Genomic DNA, 26,597 nt, shown 5'->3' on the forward strand with positions numbered 1-26,597 from the left:
GAGCCACTGCGCCCGGCCGGCTTTTGCAGCATTTACCCCCACTTTCATTTTTTTTTTGAGACAGAGTTTCACTCTTTTTGCCCAGTCTGGAGTGCAATGGCGCGATCTCGGCTCACTGCAACCTCTGTCTCCCAGGTTCAAGTGATCCTCCTGCCTCTGCTTCCTGAGTAGCTGGGATTATGGGTGCGCACCACCACGCCCAGCTAATTTTTTGTATTTTTAGTAGGGATTGGGTTTCACCATGTTGGCCAGGCTGGTCCTGAACTCCTGACCTCAGGTGATCCACCTGCCGTGGCCTCCCAAAGTACTGGGATTACAGTCACGAGCAACCTCGCCTGGCCTGGTTTGTGCATTTTCAACTTTGCAAAGATACTTGTATTTATACTTTCATTGACATGTATGAAAGTTTAATACAATGTAATGTTTCACAGCCTATTTAACATTTGCTATTGTCTGACTTTTTAGTTTTTTTTCTTTTTTTTTTTTTTTGAGACAGATTCTTACTCTGTCGCCTGGGCTAGAGTACAGTGGTGTGATATCAGCTCACTGCAACCTCTACCTCTTGGATGCAAGCAATCCTCCTGCCTTAGCCTCCAGAGTAGCTGGGACTACAGGTGCGTATCACCACTCCTGACTAATTTTTTTTTTTTTTGAGACAGAGTCTTGCTCTGTCTCCCAGGCTAGAGTGCAGTGGCATGATCTCAGCTCACTGCAAGCTCCGCCTTCCAGGTTCATGCTATTCTCCTGCCTTAGCCTCCCAAGTATCTGGGACTACGGGCGCCCGCCACCACGCCTGACTAATTTTTCTGTATTTTTAGTAGAGACAGCGTTTCCCCGTGTTAGCCGGGACCATCTCAATCTCCTGACCTCGTGATCCACCCACCTTGGCCTCCCAAAGTGCTGGGATTACAGGCGTGAGCCACTGCACCTGGCCTCCAACTCATTTTTTAAAATATGTTTTGGTAGAGACGAAGTTTTACCATGTTGGCCAGGCTGGTCTCGAACTCCTGACCTCAAGTGATCTGCCCACCTTGACCTCCCAAAGTGCTGGGATTACAGGTATGAGCTATTACACCTGGCCTATTTTCTTTTCTTTTCTTTTTTTTTTGAGGTGGTCTCTGTCATCCATGCTGGAATGTAGTGCATCTCAGCTCACTGTGACCTTCACCTCCTAAGCTCAAGTGATCCTCCTGCCTCAGCCTCCCGAGGAGCTGGGACCACAGACATGCACTACCATGCCCTATTAATTTTTATATTTTTTGTAAAGATAGGGTCTCACTCTGTTGCCAAGGCCAGTCTTGAATTCCTGGGCTCAAGCAATCCACCCACCTCAGCCCCGCAAAGTGTTCCTCCAAAAATGTTGGGATTGTAGGTGTGAGCCACTGTGTCCTGCCTGACTTTTTAATTTTCCCAGTATGATGATTGTGAATGGTATCTGGTTTTCATCATTTTAATTAGCATTTCCCTGATTTGTAATGAGGTTCAAAAATCTTTTCATAGGTTCACTAGCCTTTTGTGTTTTCTTTTCTGTGAAATGCCAGTTTATGTCTTTTGCTCATTTTTCTTTATGAAGCCATAGGCATTCTTTATCTATTCTAGATATTAATATAGATTATTAATCCCTATTAATCTATTGTCAGTTTTCCATGTTGCAAATAGCTTTTCCCATTTGTGGTTTACCTTTTCATTTTTTTTTTTGTTTTAAGAGTGCAAGGATGATGCTGAAAGGAATAACAAGGCTTATCTCTAGGATCCATAAGGTGAGTCCTGACTAACCTGAACACTGTGCATATTGCCTTTAGGTTCCTGGGTTCTTATTTTTAGATGGATTCATTGTATCTAGAGTGAAATGCTCTGGAAAACTTCATATGTAACAGGTTTTAGTAGAATAATTGTGCTTGAGAATTTACCATGGGATAGGAGAATATTTTTCCAGAAAACATAAGTAAGTTCGACTGTAATTATCTTTATCGACTTTATTTCTCTAGCCAACTAGAGAATGGTTATCATCCCTTAATGAAGTATTTAAAAGAAAAACAAGTTGCCAATTTACAGCTTTAGCATCTAGATTAGAATAAAAAATAAAATTGTACATGAAAAAGACCATTCTGCTGGTTTGCTTCATTTTTTCACCAAATAGTTGTTCAGTACTTTGTTTTTTTTTTTTTTTGAGACGGAGTCTCACTGTGTCACCCAGGCTGGAGTGTGCAGTAGTGCAATCTCAGCTCACTGCAACCTCCGCCTCCCGGATTCAAGCATTTCTTCTGCCTCAGCCTCCCGAGTAGCTGGGACTACAGGTGCGTGCCACCATGCCCAGCTAATTTTTGTGTTTTTAGTAGAAACCATGTTTCATTGTATTAGCCGGCCTGGTCTCAAACGCCTGACTTCGTGATCTGCCCACCTCGGCCTCCCAAAGTGCTGGGATTACAGGCATGAGCCACTGTGCCCAGCCTTCAGTACCTTCTATATGGCAGGTACTCAGAATTCTAAGATGCTTCATTTCACTAATAATAGTTATTATTTGTTCGGTATTATTATGTGCCAGGTAATATACTAAGTGCTTCAGTTTTTTAATCCTCATGATCAACCCATGAACGAGATAATATCCTTGTTTCACAGATGTAGAAACTAAAGATGAGATTAGCTAGGTAACTTACCTGAGGAAATAGTCTGTGAGGCTGCAAAGCCTACACGAGGTGCCAGGTCTGTTTGACATCAAAGCCTGTGGCCTAACCACTGTGCTCTATTGCATTTTATGGTCCATGTTCTCCAGAAGCTTATAGTCCAGTAGAATCATGAATAAATGACTATTTCAGTGCGGTGCTCTGACAGCACCAAAGAGGAGCACCTGAGGTGGGTTAGTCGCGTCAGTAGGAGATCCTGATAAGGCTCAGGACTGAGCCAGAAAGACTTGGTCATTTTCAGCTGATTATTTAATTACAGATTAGATTTCCTAGAAGAGGAGCCCTTCCTCCTGTATGGCTCTCCCTGCATGTGCCCCCTTCCCTCAGGCCTATATATGAATACATGAAATAACCCATTATTATAAAATGAAATGAAAGCAAGGATCAGCAGAGGGATGGATTCTGGACTCAACTGATCATATTACAAGGCTAAAATAAATTTCCTTTATCGGCTGGGCCCGGTGGCTCATGCCTGTAATCCCAGCACTTTGGGAGGCCGAGGCAGGCAGATCACCTGAGGTCGGGAGTTTGAGACCAGCCTGGCCAACATAGTGAAACCCTGTCTCTCCTAAAAATACAAAAATTAGCTGCATGTGGTGGCACACGACTACAATCCCCGCTACTCAGGAGGCTGAGGTAAGAGAATCGCTCGAACCCAAGAGGTGGAGGTTGCAGTGAGCCGAGATCATGCCATTGCACTCTAGCCTGGGCAACAGAGCAAGACTCCATCTCAAAAAAAAAAAAAGGTTCCTCTTTCTTAATAACAGACGAGAAAGACCTGAGGCCAGACTGTAGCGTGCTGTTGGTGAGAGAAAGTTTTGGGTTTTTTTTTAGTTTGGTTCAGGGTGACTGTATTAGTCAGGGTTCTCTGCAGGGACAGCACTAATAGGATAGAAGTATATATGAAGGAGAGTTTGTTAAGGAGTGTTGAGTCACACCATCTGGCGAAGTCCCACAGTAGGCCATCAGCAAGCTGAGGAGCAAGTAAGCCAGTCCAAGTCCCAAAACTTCAAAAGTAGGGAAGCTGACAGTGCAGCCTTTAGTCTGTGGCTAAAGGCCTGAGAGCCCCTGGCAAATCACTGTTGTAAGTCCAAGAGTCCAAAAGCTGAAGAACTTCAGAGTCCAGCGTTCGAGGGCAGGAAGCATCTAGCCCAGGAGAAAGATGAAGGCTGGAAGACTCAGCAAGTCAGCACCTTCTTCTGCCTGCTTTATTCTAGCTGCCCTGGCAGGTGATTAGTTGGTGAAACATTGAGGGTGGGTCTGCCTCTCCCAGTCCACTGACTCAAATGTGAATCTCCTTTGGCAACACCCTCACAGACACATGCAGGAACAATACTTTACAGCCTTTAATCCAATCAAGTTGACACTTAATATTAACCATCACAGTGACCTTCTAGATTGGCCCACAAATGCTCTTTCAAAAACTGCAGGATGTTCATTCTGGAACTGTACAGAGGCAGTTGTACACATGGTTGTTTTCTCTGGAAACAACAGTCTACTTGAATGATATATAAAACTTAAAGAACTAAAGATTCCATTTGGCTGTAGGCCAGGCATGGTGGCTGACACTTGTAATGCCAGCACTTTGGGAGGCTGAGGCAGGTAGATCACCTGAGGTCGGGAGTTTGAGACCAGCCTGACCAACATGGAGAAACCCCATCACTACTAAAAATACAAAATTAGCCAGGTGTGGTGGCACATGTCTGTAATCCCAGCTACTCGGAAGGCTGAGACAGGAGAATCGCTTGAACCCGGGAGACAGAGGTTGCAGTGAGCCAAGATCACACCATTGCACTGCAGCCTGAGCAACAAGAGCAAAACTCCATCTCAAAAAAAAAAAAAAAAAGATTCTATTTTGCTAGCTTTTAATTTGCTTCAAAAATTACCTGTAGTTTCAGCTACTTGAGAGGCTGAAGCAAGATGATCATGTGGGCCCAGGATTTGAGACTGGCCTGGGCAATATAGCAAGACTACACCCTATGTCCAAAAAAAAAAAAAAAAAAAGTATAACAAAAATGTCATCACATTACTGTAGAAATAGCACCACCTTGTGGCCCTTGAATAGTTTGTTTTCCACTTTGCTTTGTAAAGAGACATGGTGCTTTCTCTCCAGTAGATAAAATTGAGTAGCATTTAAATAGTACTAGGGTATATTATTCAGATTGCAGTGCTGAAGTAACAAGCCTTGTATTCTCAGTGGCCTAACACAAAGGGTATTGTTTGTGTTGTGTGCATGTGTTTTGCTTTGTTTTTCTGTTCCTATCTTTCAAAAAGGCTTTGTAAGCAAGATTGAAGTCTGGATGGAGGGACAAAAGTTTACCTTCTTGGGATACATCTCAACATGTAGCTTTTAAGATGGGGAGGGAGAGATAATTTATACCTCACACTTAATTGGCTCTGACTAGAAAGGACGCAATGACACAAGTTATTTCCATTCATAGGTCTTTAGCCAAAGGAATCACATGACCTCTCCCATTTCTTCAAGGGAGGCTGAGAAATGTAGAGAACGATTTGGATATTTGGATATTTCCCAAGCATTGCTCCTTCTGCTGTAATTTACAGTCATACATTCTCAGACAGAGCTGGAGCAACTCTAGTACTTGACAGTTACTTTATATTAAAATCTACAAGTAATGGTTCAGAGGTTTCTGTGTATACTTCACTGAGTTTCCTATAGAGCATTTACTTTACTTCGTGGATGCTCTACGTACTCTCTCATTGCATGTTTTCAGTTTCAGATTCTTTATTCCAGGGCAAAGGGCTAAGTACTTTGTAGTGTGTTAAGTACTCAGAGAGGGAGATACAAAAATGAATAAAATCTAACCCCTTCTCTTCTAAGCGTGTAGCCTAGGAGACAAACATGTATAACATAACATGATACAATTTTTCTTTAAATAGAGACAAACTTGGATGTGAATTCCAGTTCACCGCCTAAAACTTTGTGACCTTGGCCGGGCGCGGTGGCTCAAGCCTGTAATCCCAGCACTTTGGGAGGCCGAGACGGGCGGATCACGAGGTCAGGAGATCGAGACCATCCTGGCTAACACTGTGAAACCCCGTCTCTACTAAAAACACAAAAAACTAGCCGGGCGAGGTGGCGGCGCCTGTAGTCCCAGCTACTTGGGAGGCTGAGGCAGGAGAATGGCGTAAACCCGGGAGGCGGAGCTTGCAGTGAGCTGAGATCCGGCCACTGCACTCCAGCCCGGGCTACCGAGCAAGACTCCGTCTCAAAAAAAAAAAAAAAACAACTTTGTGACTTTAATCAAAATTACTCAGCTTCCCTGAACCTTGTCTTCCCCATCATAACAAAGGGTTGATAATATTCTGCCTATCTTCTAGGATTTCTAGGTTTAAAACTAGTACATATATAATACTGTATTGCCTGACATCTAATAGATACTCAGTTAACAGTAGGCAGGAGTACAACTCAAGGCAATGTAATAAAATTGCCGTGCAATACAAAGAGTGCTATTAGCAGAAAGGAAAGAGAATTACTTTTGACTGGAGGTGTCTGGCAAATTTTCACTGAGGATGTGACATTTGAGTTGAGGTTTGATGAATGGGAGGATTTAAATGGGGAGAGGGAAGTTGAAGTAGAATGAGCAGAAGTATAGAGGCATAAAAGTGACTTGTTTTAGCATGGTCATATGGTTATAAATGAAATTACAAAGGTAGGCTGAAGTCATCACAGTGGTCTAGATTGTTATGCTAAGGAATTTGAGACTTATTTTGACATCATTCTGGAACCTTCTAAACTTTTTAAAATTTTTTTATTGTCGGGGTCTCACTGCTGCCCTGGCTGATGTGGAACTCCTGCCCTCAAGCAGTCTTTCCACTTTAGCTCCCAAGTAGCTGGGACTACAGGAGTGGACCACCACACCTGGCTCCATCCAAGCTTTTAGATTAGTCGAAGGTTAAGCCTATTTTTGGGAAGATGAAGGACTATGAAAGAGGAAAAAATCAAAGATTTAGAGATAAAGATACAAGTTAAAATGTTATGTGTTGGCCGGGAGTGGTGGCTTACGCCCATAATCCCAGCACTTTGGAAGGCTAAGGTGGGCAGATCACCTGAGGTCAGGAGTTCCAGACCAGCGTGACTAACATGGTGAAACCCAGTCTCCACTAAAAATACAAAAATTAGCCAGGCGTGGTGGCGGGTGCCTGTAATCCCAGCTAGTGAGGCAGGAGAACCACTTGAACCTGGGGGCAGAGGTTGTAATGAGCGGAGATCATGCCATTGCACCCCTGCCTGGGCGACAAGAGTGAGACTCTCTCAAAAAAAAAAAAAAAACAAAAGTGATGTGTACAATACTCTCTCTCAACCTGTGCAGTGGGAATGTTAGACACAGAATTTATGTATGGAGTTTAGGATCATGTCATAAAATGGGTGTAAGTGTGAGGAGGGATGGTACAGAGATAACTTATATTTTCTGCACTCAAAAAACTGCTTGGTAGGCTGGGCATGGTGGCTCACGCCTGTAATCCCAGCACTTTGGGAGGCCGAGGCAGGCCACTTGAGCGCAGGAGTTGGAGAGCAGCCTGGGCAACATAGCAAGACCCGTCTTCAAAAAATTAAAAAAATTAAAAATTAGCTGGGCGTGGTGGCATGCGCCTGTAGTCCCAGCTACTTGGGAGCCTGAGATGGGAGCATGGCTTGGGCCTGGGAGTTTGAGACTACAGTGTGCCGTGATTGTGCCACTGTACTCCAGCCTGGGTGATAGAGCAAGACCCTGTCTTTAAAAAAAGAGGGTGAGAAGCTGCTTGGTGAGACTATAAAATACAGACAACTTTCATATGATAACCTATTTATTAAGCAACTCCCTTATTACACTATCCATTATATTTCTGTTCTCTTGCTTCTCCTGGCTGCATTCCCTAATCTTTTCCTCATAACACATCTTTTCACTTTCTACATAAGGCTTGTTATCCTTAAGCTCAGTTTTGGAGTTTTTCACTTACCATTTTGTTAGATTTGTCTCCTGAAATCCCCCCTCTTCCCCTCTCTGTTGGTTCAGAGGTTTCAGTGTACAGTTCACTGAGTTACCTATAGAGCAGTTTGCTTTCACTTAGCTATGTATCTGACATACTCCCTTATTACATTCTCTAATGAAAGATTCTTTATTCCAGGGCACAATTAGCAGGAAAATTGTTACAGGGCATGTAATTATAGCTGTCACATAGTGAGAAGCATTGCACTGATCCCCTGATAACTGAGGTGACTGACAGAGAATGAGAATTACACAGTTTTGGCAACCATTCATCACTGGGCAAGTGCATTAAAAGAGCTTTCCTGCTTCAAGTTTGCTAATGGTTATGCTGTGTATGCTCCTGAATAATCTCTGACAGAATTGTTTGTTTCCATATAGGACAGATCCCTGATAAGGCAATACATAGACTGGAACAGATGTAGAATATGAACAATGTCATTGGACTTAGTGAATTTTAAATAATAACAGGGATCTTTTTTACATAGAAGAAAAATGTATGTTAGTGACATCCCTGTTGCAGACATGGCTCACCTTCTCAGTGTTATAGCGAGCATAAAAAGTTTGTTTGGCCAGGTGTGGTGACTCAAGCCTGTAATCCCAGCATTTTGGGAGGCAGAGGCGGGCAGATAACCTGAGTTCAGGAGTTCAAGATCAGTCTGGCCAACATGGTGAAATCTCGTTTCTACTAAAAATACAAAAAATTAGCTGGGTGTAGTGGCACGTGCCTGTAATCCCAGTTACTCAGGAGACTGAGGCGGGAGAATCACTTGAACCCGGGAGGCGGAGGTTGTAGTGAGCCAAGATCACTACACTCCATTGCACTCCAGCTTGGGCAACAAGAGCGAAACTCTGTCTCAAAAAAAAAAAAAAAAAGTTTGATAACCCCATGACACTGAAATGATTTCTCTTACAGTTGGACCCTGGGCGTTTTTTACACATGGGGACCCAGGCAAGCCAAAGCATTGCTGCTCACCTAGATAACCAGGTTCCAGTTGAGAGTCCCAGAGCTATTTCCCGCACCATTGAGAATGACCCGGTAAGTTACTAATGTGTATGTGGGGTTTCTCAGGGCGTATGATTTGTGTTCCTATCCTCATTTTGCATAGGAAAACTGAAACTGCAAGAAGCTTAGTAGATTTGCATTTACTCAGATACTGCACCTGAGATAGCACTCTGGAACCCAGATTCTCCCTGTCCCTGTCTGATACTGTGGTAACATACACTGGCCAGCTCCATCCATATCTGTTCCCATGTAATCCCAACTAGTGAATTCACCTAGTTTCACGGATTTTGCTGAGCATAGAGTTGTCGAATACTCAATACTTACTAAGTTTAATTTCTTACAGGGTAAGTTTACCAATTATTATTGCTTATATTATGTGTTGGGTGACAGACCTTTTCTTAAAGGACTATGTAGTGAATATTTTAGGCCAATGGACTGGGATGATCTGTCACAAGTACTCAACTCTGCCATAAACAAATGGGTGTGAACATGTACCAGTAAAACTCTGTTTACAAAGCAGGTGTCCAGCCATAACTTAACAACCTCTGGTATGGAGAATACTAAAGAAATTAAACTACTTGCCCACAATTTTCTACCAGGGTAGGTTCAGAACCCAGTTTTTCTAATAACCAATCTGGTGCTATTTTGCACTTTTGTAAGTGGATTTCCTAGGGTCTGGAGAGGGAACTAACTTGATTTGTTATGAGAAGAGCAGCATTTAAAATGAATTTTGTCTGCAGAAGCCAGCATTCCAGCAGTATCTAGTATTGCATTTTCTAGTCCAGTTCCCCATTAGACTGGATGTTGATTTCTTTTTGTTGCTACCTCTCATAAATGAAATTAATTTGTGGTCTGTGCTGTAATGTGAAGAACCAGTAGTTTCCTTCCCTGCCCCTACCCTCTGAGTCTTCCCATCTTAATACAGTCTGTGTGGAAGGAAAAAAAGAATCATCCATTACTCAAAACATGATCTCAGCAGGGTGTGTTTTAAATATATCTCTAGTCTTTGGCCATGCGGGGTGGCTCATGACTATCATCCTAGCACTTTGGGAGGCCGAGGCAGGAGGATCACTTGAGGTCAGTTCTAGACCAGCCTGGCCAACATGGCGAAAGCCTGTCTCTACTAAAAATACTAAAATTAGCTGGCTGTGGTGGCGGGCACCTGTAATCCCAGCTACTTAGGAGGCTGAGGCAGGAGAATCGCTTGAACCGAGGAGACAGAAGTTGCAGTGAGCCAAGATTGCGCCACTGCACTCCAGCCTGGGCAGGAGAGCAAGACTCTGTCTTAAAAAGTATATATATATGGCTGGGTGAGGTGGCTCATGCCTGTAATCCCAATATATATATACCTTTCACCTATTTTGACAAACACAAAATGAAGTAGAATAAATGAATCAAGCCACTGAAGTGTCTTTCAGCTTTCTCTGTAATTGTAGTCCTTTTATCTGCCAGTTCCTCTGGGGTTTCTATGGAAACAGCAGCATGCAGATGATCTTGTCACATGACTGGGGCATCTCTATACACAGCACAGAAGAATCCAGATGGCAAGAATTATCTTTGCTACCCCTACATCTACGGTTTACTTTGATGAGCAATTGGCTTCATTATTTGGGCCACCACTTTTATATACATACTGGGTTTGGGGACAGCAATCAGCATTCTTGGCTAAGATAAATGAGGATGGGCACAGTAGCTTATGCCTGCAATCCCTGCACTTTGGGAGGCCTAGGCGGGAGGATCACTTGAGCTTAGGAGTTCTAGACTAGCCTAGGCAACATGGCAAGACCCTAACTCTAAACAATTTTTTTTTTTTTTCCGAGACAGAGTTTTACTCTTCTTGCCCAGGCTGGAGTGCAATGGCGCGGTCTCGTCTCACTGCAGCCTCCACCTCCCGGGTTTAAGTGATTTTCCTGTTTCAGCCTCCCAAGTAACTGTGATTACAGGCACCCATCACCACGCCTGGCTAAGTTTTGTATTTTTAGTACAGATTGGGTTTCACCATGTTGGCCAGGCTGGTCTTAAACTCCTGACCTCAGGCAATCCACCCACCTCAGCTTCCTAAAGTGCTGGGATTACAGACGTGAGCCACTGCACCCAACCAAAAAAAATTTTTTTTTCTTTTTCTTTTTTTTCTTTTTTTTAGACGGAGCCTTGCTCTGTCGCCCAGGCTGGAGTACGGTGGCATGATCATGGCTCACTGCATCCTCCACCTCCCGGGTTCAAGCAGTTCTGTGCCTCAGCCTCCCGAGTAGCTGGGATTACAGGCACCTGCCACCATGCCTGGCTAATTATTTGTATTTTTTGTAGAGACGGGCTTTCACCCTCTTGGCCAGGCTGGTCTTGAACTCCTGACCTCATGATCCACCGACCTTGGCCTCCCATAGTGCTGAGATGACAGGCATGAGCCACCGCACTCGGCCAAAAGTTTTTCAATTAGCAGTGCATAGTGGCATGCGCCTGTAGTCCCAGCTACTGGAGAGGTTTAGGTACAAGGATCACTTGAGCCGAAGAGGTCAAGGCTACAGTCAGCTGAGATCAGGCCACTGCACTCCAGTCTGGGCAACAGGCTTTCTCAAAACAATGGGAGGTATCTTTTCCAGCTTTAAGAGATGAGTGGTCCAGGGCGCAGTGGCTCACGCCTGTAATCCCAACACTGAGAGGCTAAAGCGGGAGGATCACTGGAGTTCAGGAGTTCAAGACCAACCTGGGCAACACAGCAAGACCTCATCTCTACCAAAAAAGTCAAGAAGTTAGCCAGGTGTAGTGGTGCACACCTGTGGTCCCAGCTACTCGTGAGGCTGAGGCAGGAGGATCTCTTGAGCCTGGGAATTGGAGGCCTCAGTGAGCCGTGATTGCACCACCATACTCCATCCTGGTAAACCGAGCAAGATCTTGTCTCAAAAAAAAAAAGAAAAAACAAGACATAAAGGCCGGGTGCAGTGGCTCACACCTGTAATCCCAGCACTTCGGGAAGCCAAGGCAGGCAGATCACTTGAAGACCAGCCTGTCCAACATGGAGAAACCCTGTCTCTACTAAAAATACAAAATTAGCCAGGTGTGATGGCACATGCCTGTGATCCTAGCTACTTGGGAGGCTGAGGCAGTAGAATTGCTTGAACCTGGGAGGCGGAGCTTGCAGTGAGCTGAGATCCAGCCACTGCACTCCAGCCTGGGCGACAGAGCGAGACTCCATCTCAAAAAAAAAAAAAAAAGTATATATATATACACACACACACACACACAGATAAGAAGACAAAAAGAAAGTCTTGGTCACTTTGTCACCATTATACCTGTTTGCACTCTTATTTCCTAGGCCAAGCATGGGGATCAGCACGAGGGTCAGCACTACAACATCTCCCCCCAGGATTTGAAGACTGTATTTCCCCATGGCCTTCCTCCTCGCTTTGCGATGCAGGTGCTCAAGACAGGGAATGGTACTGGGGGGAGCCCAGAATACAAGCCGCTGCTAGCAAAGGGGTTGGGCTAAATGAGAAGAAAATTATAAAAGATGAAATTTAATCTGAAAAACAGAAATTCATCTGTTGATTACCTTTTGTGACTAGTACAATTACTTTAAGCTCATGTTTAAACAGTATTGATGTTTTCCTCCTTGTATAGCCCAAGAAGATTCCAGTAATTTCAGCATCAAATAATTGTTTTAAATGAACTTAAAATTTGCCTTGGCAAAATATCATGAAAATAGTTAATATGCTGCACAAAAGCAAAATCATAATATACTCCTGAGCTAAATAGAAGCGATATTTTGATTAGATGCATTGGTTTTTATTCTCCCATGTATTTTGTGAAAATGTTATCAAGCTTGCCTGTGCAGGTGAGTTTTAGCGTGCGAGCCAGAGGATCTTATTTCTTTAGTGTGGTTTATTTCAGGAAATTAGATGAATAATAAGGGCATAACAGGTCGGGCGCTATGGCTCATGCCTGTAATCCCAGCTGCACTTTGGGAGGCCAAGGTGGAGGGATCACTTGAGCCCAGGAGTTCGAGACCAGTCTGGGCAACACAATTATGTATACCACTTAGGGCCACTGTAAATATGGAAAGCATATAGAAAAATGCCAAAATTTGATACAAGCAAATAATTCAATAACATTAACTTTTTTTTTTTGAGACGGAGTTTTACCTTGTTGCTGAGGCTGGAATGCACGGCACAATCTCGCCCACCACAACCCTGCCTCTGTTCATGGATTCTCCCACCTCAGCCTCCCTGAGTAGCTGGGATTACAGGCATGCACCACCACTTGGCTATTTCTGTATTTTAGTAGCATGGAGTTTCATCATTGGTCAGGCTGGTCTCAAACTCCCGACCAACATAGGGAGACCTGTACTCTACATCTCTGACCTCCTGGGCTCAAGTGATCCTCCTGTCGTGGTAGCTCAAAGTGCTGGGATTACAGGTGTGAGCCACAGCTCCCAGCCCTGATGTGCCTTTTTTTTTTTTTTTTTGAAACAGAGTTTCACTTTTGTCACCCAGGCTGGAATGCAGTGATGTGATCTCAGCTCACTGCAACCTCTGCCTCCTGAGTTCAAGTGATTCTCCTACCTCAGCCTCCCAAGGAGCTGGGATTACAGGTGCTCGCCACCACGCCTGGCTAATTTTTATATTTTTAGTAGAGATGGGGATTTGCCATATTGGCCAGGCTGCTCTCCAACTACTAACCTCAGGTGATCCACTTGCCTTGGCCTCCCAAAGTGCTGGGATTACAGGCGTGAGCCACCACGCCCAGCCGACATTTGTTTTAATACCTGTATCGTGTTTTTTTGAACATTGAACCTTCCATTAAGTTTGGAATCGCCTGTCAAATCCTACACCAATTCAATTGTTTTGTTAGGATTTCTTTTAAAAATATCAACACTGGCTGGGTACAGTGGCTCACGCCTGTAATCCCAGCACTTTGGGAAGTCGAGGTGAGCAGATTACTTAAGGCCAGGAGTTCAAGACAAGCCTGGCCAAACATGGTGAAACTCTGTCTCTACTAAAAATACAAAAATTAGCTGGGCATGGTGGTGCATGCCTGTAGTCACAGCTACTTGTGAGACTGAAGCAGGAAAAATGCTTGACCCCGGGAGGCAGAGCTTGCAGTGAGCTGAGATCGTGTCACTGCACTCCAGTCTGTGCAACAGAGCGAGACTCCGTCTCAAAAAAATAAAAAAATTAACACTATTTTAGTTATACTTACAAACAGTATTTGTTAGATATTTATTCTTATTAGTAGACATATTTTAATATTTTCTTTGCAAATCAGTTTCACACACATTAGTGCTTCCCAAATTTCCTGCCAAAGTATTCTGGTAGCAAAAGGGGAATGAACACATAAACTCTGAAAGATTAGTATGCTGGGGGTGTGAGGTATGGATGGCCTTAGAGTTGTGGGGGCAGCTGGTCACACCTGCTCCTGAGCTGCCATGTATTTAGTTCTAGAGAAAAAAGTAAATGGTTAAAGTAATAAAAATAAATTTTAGGCCAGGCACGGTGGCTCATGCCTATAATCCCAGCACCTTGGGAGACCTAGGTGGGCGGATCATGAGGTCAGGAGTTCGAGACCAGCCTGACCAACATGGTGAAACCCTGTCTCTACTAAAATTACAAAAATCAGCCTGGCGTGGTTGTGGCACCTGTAATCCCAGCTACTGAGGAGGCTGAGGCGGGAGAATTGCTTGAACCCAGGAGGCGGAGGTTGCAGTGAGCCAAGATCACGCCACCGCACTCCAGCCTGGTGATAGGAGCTGGAGACTCCGCCCTCAAAAAAATTAACTAAAAATAAATTTTAGGTCGGCGACTGTGTGGCTCACACCACCTGTAACTCTCTGCACTTAGGAGGCCGAGGCGGGGATCACCTGAGGTCGAGTTTGAGACCAGCCCTCGACCAATATTGAGAAACTCCATCTGTGTGTACTAAAATACAGCCAGCCAGGCGCGGGTGGTGCATGCCTGTAATCCCAGCTACTCAGGAGGCTGAGGTGGGAGAATCACTTGAACCGGGAGGCAGAGGTTGTGGTGAGCCGAGATTGTGCCATTGCATTCCAGCCTGAGCAACAAGAGTGAAACTCCGTCTCAAAAAAAAAAAAAAAAAGTTAATGTTTATTGAATTATTAACTTGTGTCAGAAATTTTAAGCATTTTTCTATATGCTTTCCATATTTACAGTGGCCCTAAGTGGTATACATAATTTTGTCATGAGACATATCAATTATTTGTAGATTTTAGCTGCGATAGAATATATGCTTCAGTAACAGGAATAATCAAAAGCTGACTATCATGTTACTTAGTGCGGAATAATGTATTTCAGTTTTTAGCTAAGTTATATGGATAGATTTTCAAACTCAGTACCAACCCAGCTTCTCCTAACCGAATAAATTAGAGGCATGCAATTTGATGGTCTTGGTTGCCACTTTTGGCAGAGTATGTATACCAAGAACTGGCTAGAAATTCCACACCCCACCCACTCCTTCCTTTCCTATTTTATCAGGTGAAGACACTCAGTGAAGCTTGCCTGATGGTAAGGAAACCAGCCCTAGAACTTCTGCATTACCTGAAAAACACCAATTTTGCTTATCCGGCTGTACGATATCTTCTGTGTATCCTTTCCTGCCTGCTTAGACCCTCATAAACCAATGCTTTCTCAACCCTCAAATAAGGGAAAAGAAGAAATGAAAAAAAGTACTATGAGGCCGGGCGCGGTGGCTCAAGCCTGTAATCCCAGCACTTTGGGAGGCCGAGACGGGCGGATCACAAGGTCAGGAGATCGAGACCATCCTGGCTAACACGGTGAAACCCCGTCTCTACTAAAAAAAAAAAAAAAAAAAAAGAAAAAAAGTACTATGGAGGCCAGGCACTGTGGCTCACACCTGTAATCCCAGGAGTTTGGGAAGCCGAAGCAGGCGTATCACCTGAAGTCAGGAGTTCAAGACCTGCCTGGCCAACATAGCGAAACCCCGCATTTACTAAAAATGCAAAAAATTAGCCGGGTGTGGTAGCATGCACCTGTAATCCCAGCTACTTGGGAAGCTGAGGCAGGAGAATCGCTTGAACCCGGGAAGTGGAGGTTGCTGTGAGCTGATATCAAGCCACTTCATTCCAGCCTGGGAGACAGTGAGACCCTGTCTGAAAAAACAAAACAAAACAAAGCGTAACTACTGTTCACAGTACAAATGATCCTTCTAGTCATGTTTTCTTTAACAACACATACTTTAGATGGAGAGAAGGGAACAGGAAAAACCCTCAGTCTCTGCCATGTTATTCATTTCTGTGCAAAACAGGACTGGCTGATACTACATATTCCAGATGGTGAGAACTTCCTGTTGTTTCTTCTGTCTATTAGGTTTAGTTATCCTGTTACTGTATTTTCTTTTTTCTTTTCTTTTTTTTTTTTTTTGAGATGGAGTTTCGCTCTTGTTGGCCAGTCTGGAGTGCAGTGGTGCAATCTCAGGTCACTGCAACTTCTGCCTCCCAGGCTCAAGAGATTCTCCTGCCTCAGCCTCCCATGTAGCTGGGATTACAGGTGCCCTCCACACCACCACGCCCAGCTAGTTTTTGTAGTTTTATAGAGACAGAGTTTCACCATGTTGGCCGGGCTGGTCTTGAACTCCTGACCTCAGGTGATCCACCTGCCTCAGCCTCCCAAAGTGCTGGGATTACAGGCGTGAGCCACTGCGCCCGGCCTCAGCTTTAACTTTCCTAGCTAAAGGAAAAGGCTTTGCCAGTCACAATGGCTGACACCCATAATCACAGCACTTTGGGAGGCCGAGGTCGGAATATTGCTTAGAGCCCAGGAGGAGGCTGCAGTGAGCTGTGATCACACCACTATACTCTAGCGTGGGCAACAAAGCAAGACCCTGTCTCAAAAAAAAAAAAAAAAAAAGCCTTTGCTCCAGAGCAGTCTGAGCTCATCCATCATGATTTCTTCGTGATATTATTGCCAAGCAGGTTACAAGGTGAAGTCAATGTGACAAAAGGAAATTGGAGTAAAAGCTTCCTGAAGTCTTTGATGCTAAGCAGTCCTTCTTTTGATATTTAATACCCATGAGCATAAACTCCTGCCTTAGAGGTCACCATGGAGTTTTTTGTTGTTGTTTTTTTGTTTTTGTTTTTGTTTTTGTTTTGCCATCAGTTAACAATCCTGAGTACCCAGAGAGCCTTTTACTATTTATCAGCATTCTAGAGTCGTCAGTGTGGATTGTCAAAACTTGCATTTATCTCTTTTGTGTTCAATGTTGTGTGCATCCACATTTTCTTTTTTAAACAACCCTGCTTGCATAGTAACATCCACATTTTCTAACTTACCTTTCAAACCTGCCAGTAAGCAGAAGTGGCATTTAATTCACTTGGTATGATTTATATATTGATTCTAATGATAATGTTTAGTCTAAGCTGGACCTGACAAGGCCAGGCATAGTGGTGCACCAGACTTTGAGAGGCTGAGGCAGGAGGATCGCCTGAGCCTGGGAGTTCAAGGTTACAGTGAGCTGTGATCACATCCTGCCTTCTAGCCTGGGTGACAGAGCAAGAGGCTGTCTCAAAAAACAAAGAAAAGAGCCGGGCGCGGTGGCTCAAGCCTGAAATCCCAGCACTTTGGGAGGCCAAGACGGGTGGATCACGAGGTCAGGAGATCGAGACCATCCTGGCTAACACGGTGAAACCCCGTCTCTACTAAAAAATACAAAAAACTAGCCAGGCGAGGTGGCGGGCGCCTGTAGTCCCAGCTACTCAGGAGGCTGAGGCAGGAGAATGGCATAAACCCGGGAGGCAGAGCTTGCAGTGAGCCGAGATCACACCACTGCACTCCAGCCTGGGCGATAGAGCGAGACTCCGTCTCAAAAAAAAAAAAAAACCAAAGAAAAGAAATATATATGAGAAACTAAAGTCATTTCCCATAACTTAAAAGAGGCTGGAATATTTCGAGTTGAATACAGTTTCTGCGTGGCTTGTTTTCTTCTGCCTCTTTTTTTTAAAGCTCATCTTTGGGTGAAAAATTGTCAGGATCTTCTGCAGTCCAACTACAACAAACAGCGCTTTGATCAACCTTTAGAGGCTTCAACCTGGCTGAAGAATTTCAAAACTACAAATGAGCGCTTCTTGAACCAGGTGACTAGACTCTCAGAAGTTGAGTGCTTGGTAGTCCTTATATGGATTCTTTGTGCCCTGAGTACCAATAGACTATGGAGAACTGATACTGGAGTTGAAATATCTGTATCAGTTTTAATTTCTTTTTGTAAGTTTTGCTCACAGTGGACTCATAACTTGAAACTCATTTATCCATGTGAAATAAATAGGCAACAGTAAGTTGTTCCCATTTTGTGGGTAGCAAAGTGAAATTCGGTTGATTCATTGACTTGTCAAGGTACAGCCTCCAATCCCTCACAAGCACATTTCCAACTACATGATTTTCTCCAGATAAGATCTTTTTAGGAACCAGAAATGTATTGGAAAATTCTTCTCTTACTCCCAGGATTCTTGATACCCTGTCTAGACCAGGGCCTTCAACTCTGGGTATAGCAGATTACCTAAGAGCTTGTTAAAAAATGCAGATGCCATTCTTTTGACATTTTCACTGTGAATCCCTTTATGTATGTTTTTTCAAGACTCCAAGCAGAAATGGATTAGAAAGCATTCACTTTGGTCAGGTTCTGTGGCTCATATCTATAATCCCAGCACTTTGGGAGGCCGAGGCAGGAGTTCGAGATGAGCCTGGCCAACATGATGAAATCCCATCTCTACTAAAAATACAAAAATTAGCTGGGCGTGGTGGTGCACGCCTGTAGGCCCATCTATTCAGGAGGCTGAGGCAGGGGAATCTCTTGAACCTGAGAATCAGAGGTTGCAGTGAGCCGAGATAGCGCCACTGCACTCCAACCTGGGTGACAAAGTGAGATATGGTCTCAAAAAACAGAAAAAAGAGGTCAGGCATGGTGGCTCAGACATGTAATCCTAGCATTTTGGGAGGCCGAGGTGGGCAGATCACCTGAGGTCAGGAATCTAGACCAGCCTGGCCAACATGGTGAAACCCCATCTCTACTAAAAATACAAAAATTAGCCAGGCATGTTGGCACACGCCCGAAATCCCAGCTACTCAGGAGGCTGAGGCAGGAGAATCGCTTGAACCTGGGAAGTGGATGTTGCAGTGAGCTGAGATCGCACCACTGCACTTCAGCTTGGGTTACAGAGCGAAACTCTGTCTCAAAAAAAAAAAAAAAAAAAAAAAAAAAAAAACAAAGCATTCACTTCACTCTTACAGAACCTGAACAATAGATTAAAATGAACTCCTATTAACCTTAGCCTCCAACCTTTTCAAGCGATGGTTTCACCCTTAGGCCAAGTAGCCTTTTTTTGGTTTTTATTTTCTTTGCTTGCTTTTAGATAAAAGTTCAAGAGAAGTATGTCTGGAATAAGAGAGAAAGCACTGAGAAAGGCAGTCCTCTGGGAGAAGTGGTTGAACAGGTATAAGAAAAGACACTGAATGTGTAACATGCAATAACAAGAGAAGGCCTCTGGTAGCACTACAATCCACTGTCTCTCCCAATAGGGCATCACACGGGTGAGGAACGCCACAGATGCAGTTGGAATTGTGCTGAAAGAGCTAAAGAGGCAAAGTTCTTTGGGTATTTTTCACCTCCTGGTGGCCGTGGATGGAATCAATGCTCTTTGGGGAAGAACCACCCTGAAAAGAGAAGATAAAAGCCCGGTAGGAAAACTGGGTGTCTCTATCGATATTCTTTCTCTGATTTCTGGTTCCATCAGTATGGAGGCTGGGTCTTAGCCTTGTAGACCATACAATATGTTTTCTTGCCCTAGGAATATTTAAAGTAAGATAAACAGTAAACAGCTGGGTGCAGTGGCTCACGCCTGTAATCCCAGTGGCTCAGGATGCTGAGGTGGGAGGATCACTTGAGGCCAGGAGTTCAAGACTAGGATGGGCACTATAGCAAGGCCCCTGCCTCTAAAAAAATAAGGAATTAGCCAGTAGCCAGGCATGGTGGCACACACCTGTAGTCACCGCTACTGGAAAGCTGAGGCCAGAGGATCACTTGAGCCCTGGAGTTCAAGGTTGTAATGTGGCATGATTGCAACACTGCACACCAACCTGGGTGACAGAGTGAGATCCTGTCTCTTAAAAAATATATATATGGCTGGGCGCAGTGGCTCATGCCTGTAATCCCAGCACTTGGGGAGACTGAGGCGGCCGAATCACCTGAGGTCGGAGTTTGAGACCAGCTTGACCAACATGGTGAAACCGCGTCTCTACTAAAAATACAAAAACTGGCCGGGCATGGTGGCGCATGCCTGTAATCCCACCTACTCAGGAGGCTGAGGCAGGAGAATCGCTTGAACCCGGGAGCCGATTGCGCCACTGCACTCCAGCCTGGGCAACGAGCAAAACTCCGTGTCAAAAAAACTCCATATACACACACACACACATTCATATATATATGTGTATATGCACATATACATATGTATGTGCACATATGTGTTTGCGTATATATGCACATATTCACATGTATATCTGCACATACACATATATTCATATATGTATACGCATATATTCATATGTGCATATATACACATATACTCATATTCATATATGCATGTATATATATATGAAGATAAACAGCAAGGCCTGTGGTGGCTGATGCCTGTAATCCCAGCACTTTTAGGAGGCCGAGATGGGTGGTTTGCTTGAGTCCAGGAGTTTGGAGTTTGAGATCAGCCTGGGCAGCACAGTGAAACCCTGTCTCTACCAAAAACACAAAAAATTAGCTGGGCATGGTGGTTTGCACCTGTATGTAGCTCGAGCTCCTTGGAAGGCTGAGATGGGAGGATGGCTTGAGCCCAAGAGGCAGAGGCTGCAATGAGTGGAGATGGTATCACTGCATTCCAGGCTGGGCAACAGAATGAGACTCTGTCTCAAAAAAAAAAAAAAAAAAAAAAGATAAACAGTAAAATGGAAACAGAGGAGAAGGTAATGCCAAGAGTTCCACTATTCATTGAAAACTAAGGGAGTGGCCGGGCGCGGTGGCTCAAGCCTGTAATCCCAGCACTTTGGGAGGCCGAGACGGGCGGATCACGAGGTCAAGAGATCGAGACTATCCTGGCTAACACGGGTGAAACCCCGCTCTACTGGGTAAAATACAAAAAACTAGCCGGGCGCAGGTGGCTGGCTTGTAGTCCCAGCTTACCGAGGCTGAGGCAGGAGGAATGGCGCGGAATCGGAGGCGGAGCTTGCAAGAGCTGAGATCCGCCACTGCACTCCAGTCTGGCGAGCAGATTTGAGACTCAGCTCCTCAAAAAAAAAAAAAAAAAAACTAAGGGAGTATATTGTGGAAAGAGAATGACAGCAGAAGCTATGTTTTCTTTCTTTCCTAATTTTTTATCTTTTGATTCTTTTTTCAAAATGAGGCTAGATGGTCTAAGCAGAGGAGATCAGAAGCATCAAAATGGGGCTGGTTTGGGGTAGTGGGTGTTTTTCTCGGTGACTGTTGTTAATCTCCAGAAGCATGGCAGTTCTGAGGCCAAAGGCTATGTGGCTTATCCCAGAGGGAGTACCTTCAGGTATACAATTATGTCTTAGTTGAGGGTTTTAAAAAAATTGTTGTCGCCAGGCACGGTGGCTCATGCTTGTAATCCCAGCACTTTGGGAGGCCGAGGTGGGCGGATCACAAGGTCAGAAGTTCGAGACCATCCTGGCTAACATGGTGAAACCCTGTCTCTACTAAAAATACAAAAAATTAGGTGCTGATGGCATCTGCCTGTAGTCCCAGCTACTCAGGAGGCTGAGGCAGGAGAATTGCTTGAACCCAGGAGGCGGAGGTTGCAAGTGAGCCGAGATCACGCCACTGCACTCCAGCCTGGGTGACAGAGCAAGACTCTGTCAAGAAAAACAAAAAAAAACACAAAAAAATTGTCAGTTATTTCAGGAGGACATCTGGGAAAGGCACGTGATGATCTCTTATCTCTTTCTGTCCAATATGCAGATTGCCCCAGAGGAATTAGCACTTGTTCACAACTTAAGGAAAATGACGAAAAATGATTGGGTAAGTGTATATGATACCTCACACATTTCAGAAAGAAATGTATTTTCATTTTAAACATGTTCTCCTATTTCATTGCTAGTACTTTACTGTCTCTAATTTTATGGACAGTAAGTTATTATGTCTTATTTAATTCCTGTATCTGTACCAAGTTAGAAATAAGGTCTGAATTAAAATCTATGTATATGGTTTATAATCTTTCCACTTAACTGGAGTAAGTTTATTCACAACCATTTTATTTAAATATTGGCCTAATTTTATTTTGCTTGTAGACATTTAAAGTGTTTTTGTATTTCCTTACGGTCTTTGGAAAAGAGTTTGAGACCCACACATATGTCATGGTAAATTAAAATCAGGCAGCAGTTTACTGTCAGAGCCAAAGCTGGAATAACCAATTTAGTTGCCATTTAACTGTGCTAGACCATACTTTTGTAACACTGTATGCCCAAGAAAGAAAAAAACATTTACAGATGATTAAATTGCAGTTTTCTATCCTTTTCAACTTTTTCCAGTTCAGCCATTTCTCGTTTCTTTCAGCATGGTGGTGCCATTGTGTCGACTTTGAGCCAGACTGGGTCTCTCTTTAAGCCCCAGAAAGCCTATCTGCCCCAGGAGTTGCTGGGAAAGGTCAAGTCAAACGAAAATTTGTCTTAGATTGTTATCCTGTCTAAAGAAAAGTATTTATTAATCTATTTATTTTGACATAATTTCAGACTTAGAGAAAAATCATATTCCTTTATGCCCTTCTCCTGGATTCCCAAAATATTAACTTGATCATAATTGCTTTAGCCGTCTGTCTTTCTCCAGAGTTTCTTTGCTTTTTTTTTTTTTTGAGGCGGAGACTTGCTCTGTCACCCAGGCTTGAGTGCAATGGCTCAATCTCAGCTCACCGCAACCTCCACCTACTGGGTTCAAGTGATTCTCCTTTCTCAGCCTCCTAAGTAGCTGGGATTACAGGTGTCCACCACCACGCCCAGCTAAATTTTTTTTTTTTTTTAGTAGAGATGAGGTTTCACCATGTTGGCCAGGCTGGTTTCAAACTCCTGACCTCAAGTGATCCGCCCACCTCAGCCTCCCAAAGTGCTAGGATTATAGGCGTGAACCACAGTGCCTGGTCTTAACACTTCTTTGTCTCCAAATAATGTCTCATTCATATAAATAAAGATACTTTAATATATACCCTGAGCATAATTATCAAAGTCAGAAAATTGACATTGATGTCATACTTATACCTAATTAGTGGAATTAATTCTGATGTAGCCAGTTATCCCGGTATCTTTTATAGAAAAATAAATCCCAGATAATGTGTCACATTAAGTTGTCATGTCTCTGGCCGGGTGCAGTGGCTCATGCCTGTAATCCCAGCACTTTGGGAGGCCGAGGCAGGTGGATAACGAGGTCAGGAGATCGAGACCATCCTGGCTAACACGGTGAAACCCCATCTCTACTAAAAATACAAAAAATTAGCCAGGCGTGGTGGTACGTGCGTGTAGTCTCAGTTACTTGGGAGGCTGAGGCAGAAGAATCGCTTGAACCCAGGAGGCGGATGTTGCAATGAACCAAGATTGCGCCACTGCACTCTAGCCTGAGCCACAAAGCAAGACTCCATCTCAAGAAAAAAAAAAAAAAATTCCTTCCTGTGAGCATGGTGGCTCACAGCTGTAATCCCAGCACTTTGGGAGGCCAAGGCAGAAGGATCCCTTGAGCTCAGGAGTTTGAGACCAGCCTGGGCAACAAAGTGAGACCCCACCTCTACAAAAAAAATTTTTAAATTAGCTGGGCATGGTGGCATTCACATGTAGTCACAGCTACTCTGAAGACTGAGGTGGGAGGATCGCTTGAGCCCGGGAGGTCAAGGTTGTAGTCAGCCCTGATTTTGCCAGTGCACACCATCCTGGGCGACAGAGTGAGGCCCTGTCACAACAGCAAAAAAAAAAGCTCCTTCAAACTTGCTTCTATATCCTTTTAACATGTCCCGATCATTATGTTTTTGGAGACAGGGTCTCACTCTGTCACCCAGGTTGTAGTGCAGTAGCACCATCATAACTCACTGTAGCCTTGAGCACATGTCACCATACCCAACCACGCTGAATGTTGTCTGTCTTTTTTTTTTTTTTTTTTTTTAGAGGCAGGGTCTTAACTATGTTTTTGCCTAGGGTGGTCTTGAACTGCTCGCTTCAGGCCGGGCATGGTGGCTCATGCCTGTAATCCTAGCACTCTGGGAGGCCGAGGCGGGTGGATCACAAGGTCAAGAGATTGAGACCATCCTGGCTAACATGGTGAAACCCCGTCTCTACTAAAAATGCAAAAAAAAAAAAAAAATTAGCCGGGCGTGGCAGCGGGCGCCTGTAATCCCAGCTACTTGGGAGGTTGAGGCAGGAGAATGGTGTGAACCCAGGAGGCAGAGCTTGCAGTGAGCCGAGATTGCGCCACTGCACTCCAGCCTAGGCGACAGAGTGAGAGTCCATCTCAAAAATACATATATAGATATAGTATCTGTGGCCGCGTAGAGCACGAGTAGCCAGACACCATATGTGGAATCCTGTATCAGGCAATGTTGCCAGAGAATGAGAAGTAGAGTTACATAGAAGAAAAACAAAGACTTTGCCTTCAAAGTGCTTAAGTAGTTTGTCTGGTGCTTTGTCCCTTAACTAATATGTTTCCTGATCCTTTTTCTTCCCCAGGAAGGATTTGATGCCCTGGATCCCTTTATTCCCATCCTGGTTTCCAACTATAACCCAAAGGAATTTGAAAGTTGTATTCAGTATTATTTGGAAAACAATTGGCTTCAACATGAGAAAGGTCCATCATTTAGTTTTTTCCTATCAGGGCTTTGTGATCACAGTAGAATCCCACTCAATCAGAGCCTTGATCTCTTCTTCCATCAACAACAGCCTCTAATTTGTACTTTATCCTTTATCTTGACTTCTTTCTGGCTGATAAATGGTACAGAAAGGTGGGTGGAAGGTTGTTATGGTTTAATTTACAAAAGAGATTTTATCCCTAAATGTTTCATGATAAAGAAGGGAGCAAAACCAACTCCATCCACTGGGCAGAGTTTCCAGGTAATTGGGTTCCTGCCACATTCTCCTTAATGAATTTATTCATTCAACAGACTTCACTTGAGAGATTCATTCTGGGACACCCACAGAATAATTCATACTGCACGAGGGCTACTCCAGCACCTAAGTAAATCTTTGCCACACCTGTCCTAGTAGATGTACAGAAATTAACTTCAGCACCATATTTCATCTACTCTGACTGAAAGCATTCCAGCTGTTCATTTATTTGCCCTTGACCTCACCTTTGAATATGAGAGGGGATATAGAAGAAAAGCTAAGGCTGTTCTATCACTAGATAATAGAAAGTTAATAGTAATTGGAGTGCAGTGGCTCACGCCTGTAATCTGCACTTTGGTAGGCCAAGGTGGGAGGATCACTTGACGTCGGCAATTTGAGACCAGCCTGGTTTATACAGTGAGACCCTATTTCTATTGAAAAAAGAAAAAAAAAAAAAAAGTACTAATTGGAATAGCTTATTAAAGGAGTACAGTGAAGAGTGTAAGACTAACTGCAGCATGTTAAGTTGGGACACACAATGGACAGATTTCTAAGAGTTGGGAGATGTGACAAAATCCTGACGTCCAGAAGACACTCTTGGAGTGGAAGGAGAGCTCCATGGTGGATTGGAGGAGTAGACACAGAAAAGGAAATAATGCATACAAAAGAAGAGTAGCTTGTTGGGGTAAGGGTCTAGAAGTAAGATTTCTTGGGAGATGATAATTACCTCAGAACGTAATTTGGATATAGTAGCCTCTGACTACACCATTTCCTGGGGAACACAGTGCAGCAGGAAACTGCCACTTACCTGTGTTTGTCTCCATTTTAGCTCCTACAGAAGAAGGGAAAAAAGAGCTGCTGTTCCTAAGTAACGCGAACCCCTCGCTGCTGGAGCGGCACTGTGCCTACCTCTAAGCCACGATCACAACATGTGAGGAAGACGGTGGACATCTGCTTTTGTCTGGACCTAGTGAGATGAGGAAGTTGGGCAGTACACAGGAAGAGGAGCCAGGCCCTTGTACCTAGGGGATTGGACAGGACTGCAGTTGGCTCTAGACCTGCATTAAAATGGGTTTCACTGTGAATGCGTGACAATAAGATGTTCCCTTGTTCCTGAAACTTCTATTGGTTTATTGGATGTGGTTTTTCACATTTAAGATAACTGTGGCTCTTTTCCTAAAAAATAAAATACCTTTCTAAAGTGTTGTGTTAGATTAATAATATGGAAGGAGTCTTTAGATTGGCCAAGTTGCATTTCTCTGATATTCCACTTGTTGCAGGTCAGAAGAGATCAATTCTACAGAAATTTCCAGTGGTTCTGTTGAGGTTTTATGGAATTCAGCATGTCAAAATTCACAGCTGGCCGGGCACAGTGGCTCATGCCTGTAATCCCAGCACTTTGGAAGCCCAAGGCGGGCGGACTGCTTGAGTTCAGGAGTTTGCAACCAGCCTGGGCAACATGGTAAAACCCTGTCTCTACTAAAACTACAAAAATTAGCCGGGCACGGTGGCATGCCCCTGTAATCCAAGCTATTCGGCAGGCTGAGGCAGGAGAATTGCTTCACCTTGGGAGGCAGATGTTGCAGTGAGCCGAGATTGTACTACTGCACTCCAGCCTGGGCAACAGAGCAAGACTCCCTCTCAAAAAAATAAAGTACACTGTGCTGTCTTACATGAGAGGCTTCAGCATCTAAGGATGTTGCTACCTGGGGGAAGTGGGGTCCTGGAAGGAATCCTGCATAGGTATGAGGAATAACAATAATGGAAAATCAGTTATCTTCCCTTTCTCCTAGTGCTTTTCTAAAAGGAATCTCTGTTACCA

General features: G+C 44.0%; 2 protein-coding genes across 14 annotated transcripts in view; one reads left to right on the top strand and one right to left on the bottom strand.

The window, feature by feature from the left end:
• DAP3 (death associated protein 3) overlaps positions 1 to 25,976 on the top strand; it is a 51,843-nt gene extending 25,867 nt beyond the window's left edge. For 6 of the 12 annotated variants that reach the window (XM_017947724.2, XM_031659134.1, XM_031659171.1 and 3 more), the window contains 12 exons: positions 1,707 to 1,760; positions 8,586 to 8,708; positions 11,989 to 12,090; positions 15,161 to 15,269; positions 15,886 to 15,978; positions 17,645 to 17,775; positions 19,048 to 19,128; positions 19,214 to 19,372; positions 21,660 to 21,719; positions 22,254 to 22,343; positions 24,401 to 24,518; positions 25,605 to 25,976. In XM_017947724.2, coding sequence (XP_017803213.2) covers positions 1,707 to 1,760; positions 8,586 to 8,708; positions 11,989 to 12,090; positions 15,161 to 15,269; positions 15,886 to 15,978; positions 17,645 to 17,775; positions 19,048 to 19,128; positions 19,214 to 19,372; positions 21,660 to 21,719; positions 22,254 to 22,343; positions 24,401 to 24,518; positions 25,605 to 25,690 — 1,206 coding nt within the window. In that variant the 3' untranslated portion in view covers positions 25,691 to 25,976. Of the gene's footprint in view, positions 1 to 496; positions 615 to 1,706; positions 1,761 to 8,585; positions 8,709 to 11,988; positions 12,091 to 15,160; positions 15,270 to 15,885; positions 15,979 to 17,644; positions 17,776 to 19,047; positions 19,129 to 19,213; positions 19,373 to 21,659; positions 21,720 to 22,253; positions 22,344 to 24,400; positions 24,519 to 25,604 lie in introns of all 12 variants that reach the window. The other 6 variants (XM_031659181.1, XM_031659234.1, XM_021930743.1 and 3 more) reach the window with 6 other exon arrangements.
• Positions 1 to 26,597, bottom strand: part of GON4L (gon-4 like) — a 240,991-nt gene that overhangs the window by 100,659 nt on the left and 113,735 nt on the right. The gene's annotated exons all lie outside the window — the stretch shown is intronic.

The sequence above is a fragment of the Papio anubis genome, chromosome 1 (genome assembly GCF_008728515.1).
Source record: "Papio anubis isolate 15944 chromosome 1, Panubis1.0, whole genome shotgun sequence".
NCBI classification, from domain to species: domain Eukaryota; kingdom Metazoa; phylum Chordata; class Mammalia; order Primates; family Cercopithecidae; genus Papio; species Papio anubis.